Consider the following 6,000-nt stretch of genomic DNA (forward strand, 5'->3'; position numbering starts at 1 on the left):
TGCACATTATACGAGGGCGTGGTTTTGTTCCTAATGAGAATGTTATGAACTTGTAATAAAAGAATCTTAAATCTTGTTAATCAATAAACCAATCACTGAAGAAATATTAATGTACACTATGTAGTACAGTGATCCTCAACCTTTTCCGGACCAACGCCCCTCTTGCTATTAAAATGTTTAAATTGGCTAATGCCCCCAATGACAACTAAGCACTGCCCTCTCTCAACTGTATCCTTCTCAACGCCCCCCTAGGGCTCCCCAACGCCCCATGGGGGACTGTACCACCCCCGTTGAGAAACACTAATGTAGTATACTGTTATACTCGATCGTCCTTCAACATGCTTGTGAATGTGTGTTTCCTGCCAGACTTTGGCTTTGCCCAGTACATGTCTCCATGGGATGAGCAGAGCTCTCTGCGGGGCTCTCCGCTCTACATGGCCCCCGAGATGGTGTGCAGGAGGCAGTACGACTCTCGAGTGGACCTGTGGTCAGTGGGGGTCATCTTATATGGTGAGCAAAAGAACATGATGAGGCCTTAACCCGTTTAGACATGGCCTCTGTTATGAATTAGCTGTTACTAGAATGGAAATGATAGTCATGAAGTCATCATATATTACTAAAGGCACTGTGTAATGTCACAATAGTGTAGTACTACTATGGAAGTAAAATCTTTTCAATGACTAATGATTAAGGTGTTCCACTGTCAGAACGGCGTGCATTTTAATGCTACAGGAACATTGGGTGTTTTTAAAGAATTAGGATTATCCTTGTAAATTCCTTTAGATGTTTTAACATTTCAGTTTTACAGCTACCAAAGCCATTCACAGAATACCTGGGAATGCTGTCTTTGAATCGCCCTATAGCACTTCAGTTATTACCTCAGTGAAAAGCGCTGAATCAGACTGGACCTGTAAACAAGCTACAGGAGCATGAAGCTCTTCCCCAAAAACATGGCATGTTCCTATGTAAGCAAAAACACAGCTGTAATTAAAAACAGTAATAGCATGTTGTTAGTCAGGTTTCTCGGCCTACGGAGGCCCCATGCAGTGGTTTTAGGGCCAGAGCAGTTGTCTGCTTTGCTTTCTGGGAAGCTACGCCTTTATTGGTGCCTGTGCTACTGCACATCAAAGTGCTTTCACATCCAGTACACAGTCATGACACTACAAGAAAGGAATGGCGTCATGATCAGCCATTTACTTCACACCAGACTAGGAATTAACATTAGACTGTTAATGAAATTGTCGTCCTTAAGCTGTCATTAGTTTGTGGTTTGGAAAAGCACAAGTTTTTAATCGTTTTTTAGTAGTCACCTTTTAGGTTTCTTTTATGTTGTTTATTTTAACGTCTGTTTACAAAGTAAGAAATAAATAACCCAGTTGGTAGCTCTGTTTGTCATTTTCCCAGAGCCACACTCACCACACTGCAGATCCTGTCATCATAAATCCCTTAATGTGTTTGTTTACGTATGTTGTGGCAGAGGCCTTGTTTGGACGGCCGCCATTCGCCTCCCGCTCCTATGCCGAACTGGAGGAGAAAATTCGCAGCGACAAGCCCATTGAGGTGAGGTTTATTTTCAGTCCTGGAAGTTAGTAGCCAATGATTTTCCTAAATGTGACTTAGCAGTATAGTATATGATATCCTCAGCTGTAGAAAGAAATTCCTACAACAACCACAAGATGGCGTCTGTGTTCACACTTCCACAATTGAGCTGGAATGTTGTGGGCTTGGGCAGAGGACCCCAATATTATTCTTATTCTCAACCTGTTCAAGTGTTGATTCATAAAGTGAATGACAATAAACATTTATGAATATTGGCTTAATATGTTACTTGTTTTTGCATCCATTATATCAGATGTAATTTGAATATACTGAGCATTTATTACCTTTATTTATTTCCTAATTCATATTCAGAGACATATTTCCTAATTCTTGTATATGTAAACACTGAGATGAGGAGTATTTTCATTGATTGTGTGTGTGTGTGTGTGTGTGTGTGTGTGTGTGTGTGTGTGTGTGTGTGTGTGTGTGTGTGTGTGTGTGTGTGTGTGTGTATCCCTATCTCCTATCAGCTGCCTCCTGGTGCCCGTGTGTCCAGGCACTGCCGGGACCTGCTGCTGCGTCTCCTGGAGAGGGACCCTGAGGCGCGCATCACCTTCGCCCAGTTCTTTGGCCACCCCTTCGTGGACCTGGAGCACATGCCCAGCAGCGAGAGCCTGGGGAAGGCGGTGAGAACCACACACATACTTACTTTACACACTACACTCTACATTCAAAAAATACATTTAAAAAATGTTTCGCCTTTATTTCGAGAGAGATGGGAGAATCTTCGAGAGAGATCAGGAAAAGACCACGGCCCGGATGCGAACCTGGCTCCCCAGCGCAATGTTACAGTGCCATAGCTGCTTGAGCCACGGCCATGGCCTATTGTGTATATTTCTATGGGGAGAACCACAAGTGGAATGGGGAAGGGCTGGGACACGTATCTAGAGAAAGAGCCCTCATCTTGGCCCACAAGTTACGATTCAGTCCAGGGAGAAAGTGGGATAGATTAAAGGGCAAAGCTGGTAGAAATATCAACGTATTTACTGTACTGTATTTAGGTCCTACTCTATCTGGGTCATTCCCATGTCTCTAACGTTATGTGACCAAAATAAAGAAATAAAGTTATAAGTGGGTTACATATGTGTAAGAGGAGGTATATGATATTTAAAAAAAAGAACAAAGTACTTTCCATTACTGTGAAATAATAATGCTTAATATTTTCCCCAAAAGCAGTGACGGCTGGCTTGCAAAAGTGGGTTTGTGGTCAGTCGTGTAACCACATTCTTCTAGACCTTGAGCCCAATCTCCCGGCATCCACTGTTTAGCGAGCTTTATTGTCATACTTGGCAACACGCAGCAATTTCACACTGGTCTGATCTTGCGTCAGTATTCACACACCAGTTGTGTGAAGTGTGTGTGTGTGTGTGTGTGTGTGTGTGCGTGTGAGTGAGAAAAAGAGAGAGTGTGTTGGGTGTATGTGTAAATGCTTGCACGCAAGCGTGTGTGTGTGTGTGTGTGTGTGTGTGTGTGTGTGTGTGTGTGTGTGTGTGTGTGTGTGTGTGTGTGTGTGTGTGTTGAATATGCGTTTATTGGCCAGAAATCTTTCTTTCTTTCTTTTCCTTGTATTTTTACACTCTCACACTAACCATGACTACTTCTGTATATCCCAGAAAGAATGTTTGTCTGCCTATCTGTGTTTGTACGGATGGGAGCCCGTATTTCTTATTTTTTGTCTCTTTTGTCACCCTCTCATATAAACCATTCCATGTACCCTAACGACTACTGTCTGTTACAGAAAGAATGCTTGTCTGCCCATCTGTGTTTGTACGGATGTGGGTCCATGCGCGTTATTTTATTTTTCTATTTTGTCACACTCTCATGTAAACCCTACCACAGGGGTTCCCAACCCTCTCCAACTTGGGACCCACTTGACATGTTCACAATGTCCGTGGCCCACCTCTGACCCAATAAACAATAAACTCAAATGAATAGTCAACAGCAACACACACACAAATATTATTTTAAATGTTTGGAAAATTATTTCGAGGCCCACTTGGAATACCTTGCCACATCTTGAGAATCACTGTCCTGCCACTCACCCTGCCTGCATCTGTGTGTTCCAGAAAGAGCTGGTTCTTCAGGCGGTGCAGAAGGACCAGGAGGGAGAGCGCTCCACAGCTCTGTCCCTCTACTGCAGCGCATTGGAGCACTTTGTCCCTGCCATCCATTGTAAGTGTGAACATGCGTGCACACACACGCACACACAAACACAGACACATGCAATGGGAGCACACACATACTCAGATAGTTGTGTGCTTGTGCACACACACACACTCACTCACACACACTTGCACACACACACACACACACACACACACACACAGTGGGAGCATACACATACTTTAATGCTCGCGCTGCACGAACACACACACACACACACACACACACACACACACACACACACACACACACACACACACACACACACACACACACACACACACACACACACACACACATACACATGTTCAGCCCCACCACTGTTTTGCTTGAATACTTGAATACTTTTATGTGGAAATAGGATTGTTTCGATTTAACATACCTCAGTGTAACAAAATAACTACTATGTGCAGATACACACATTGCCGTGGGTGATGTGTGAGTTAGAGAGCTCCGAGTTATAGGTGCCACATGTCTGCAGTGAAATGTGTGTGTGTGTGTGTGTGTGTGTGTGTGTGTGTGTGTGTGTGTGTGTGTGTGTGTGCGTGCGTGTGCGTGTGCGTGTGTGTGTGTTGTGTTGTGTTTGTCCCCAGATGAGAACGACATGCAGAGGAAGGAAGCACTGAGGCAGAAGGTGAGTTGGAGGCCACTGTGTAGGCCCATACACGTCCTGTACATCCCAGAGGTGGCCAAAGTAAAAGTAGAAGTTAAAAAACAAAACCTGTCATAGTGTCCTTCCAACACAACTAAGTGTGATGTACCTGATTTTGCATTGGTTGGATCAAACTTTGGCATTTTCTTTTTTGGTTTTTAGTTAGCCACCTCATTAGGTACAATGGAATAACTGGTGTTACTGCTATGTAATATAATTTGCTAGTGTTGTACTCACACCATACATTTTCTTCTATTTTCACTTTGGCCACCTCTGGCACCTACGCCTCAAGTACACTAGGTCCTGGTCAAAATCCCAAAGTCTGCAACACCACTCATTTTTAATCACTCTTGACATTTCAAGCATTCGCCCTTCCTTAGACATTTTATGATGTGAGAATTCCAGAGACATCATCTAAAAGTTGTTTTTTTTTAACACATTTTTTTAACACATTTTTCAAACACATGACCTCCAGGTTACTAGTACTGTGAGTGACTTGAAAAAATATAAGCCTATTGAAAATGTGTTGAAGTTCTTGTAGAATAAAGACATTTTCTCACAAGAACATACAGTACCAAACTTGTGTAACCCCTGGAACGTCTTAAATTTCACATCCCGACGGTCTTAAATTCTGCCGCATATTTTTCAACCTGTTGTTTGAATTATCTGTGAAAATCTGGAGGAGTTATGTGAGCAGGAATGTCAAGCTTGTGCCTTGCCAAGAAGCAGTTGTTGTAAGCGTGTGTCTGTATATAACTATTTGACAGTTCTGTCTCTGTCTCACACACGCACACACTTTTTGGGTGAATCATACAGATTGAGTTACATCACAGATTACATGCAGATTTTCTGTGTAACTGGATACACATAAATGCTTTTCTGTGACACCATACATGTTTTAAAAAAAAAAGTGCCATGCTAATCTACACGATCCCATGACATCACGTAAGGATGACTCAATGGTCAGCGAATGATCAGGCGCGGGGGGCATCAGGCTAGATGACCAGCTGCTGGGGGGCCCTAGAAGGCTTGATAGAATAAGAATCTATAGTAGTAGAAATGCCTTTTGTAGTTAATGTAGGCTTTTTTTGCTTATGGCACATAAATCATTAGCCTGGCCTACGCGACTGCAAATCTTTTCGAGACAATAGCCTGGCCAGGCAAACCATCTACAACATTTCTCAGCGGGAGATATAAAGGGCTTGTCTAGCTTGCGTTCATGAAATGCCTTGGTATACTGATGCTTAAAGCTTCAATCGATTAGACCACCCATATTAACACACTCCATCGTGCTGTTGAAAAAGCTCAAATTTGATTGGTTACCTTTTTCGGGGGAATTTGAAATGTTTTACAAACTGTATATAATTTGCTTGGCCAGACCATAGTCTCAAAGAGACTTGCAGTTGTGTAAGCCAGGCTAATATATCACTCGCCTTGCATAACATAACATTACATTTAGCAGACACCGTCATGCAAAAGAGGACACAATCAGCACCATGCGTGTGGGGAAATCACCAAATATACTCACTGGCATAACAAGGTTGTTGTAGATGAGTAGAGTTCATGTTTTATGAACGGAAACTTGG

General features: G+C 42.8%; 1 protein-coding gene across 2 annotated transcripts in view; it reads left to right on the forward strand.

Moving 5' to 3' along the window:
• ulk3 (unc-51 like kinase 3) overlaps positions 1-6,000 on the forward strand; it is a 28,504-nt gene that overhangs the window by 2,110 nt on the left and 20,394 nt on the right. For both annotated transcript variants that reach the window (XM_063188232.1, XM_063188234.1), the window contains exons 6-10: positions 367-510; positions 1,478-1,560; positions 2,070-2,225; positions 3,666-3,771; positions 4,356-4,396. In XM_063188232.1, the coding sequence (XP_063044302.1) occupies positions 367-510; positions 1,478-1,560; positions 2,070-2,225; positions 3,666-3,771; positions 4,356-4,396 (530 nt within the window). The remainder of the gene's footprint in view (positions 1-366; positions 511-1,477; positions 1,561-2,069; positions 2,226-3,665; positions 3,772-4,355; positions 4,397-6,000) is intronic.

Source organism: Engraulis encrasicolus, chromosome 22 (genome assembly GCF_034702125.1).
Source record: "Engraulis encrasicolus isolate BLACKSEA-1 chromosome 22, IST_EnEncr_1.0, whole genome shotgun sequence".
NCBI classification, from domain to species: domain Eukaryota; kingdom Metazoa; phylum Chordata; class Actinopteri; order Clupeiformes; family Engraulidae; genus Engraulis; species Engraulis encrasicolus.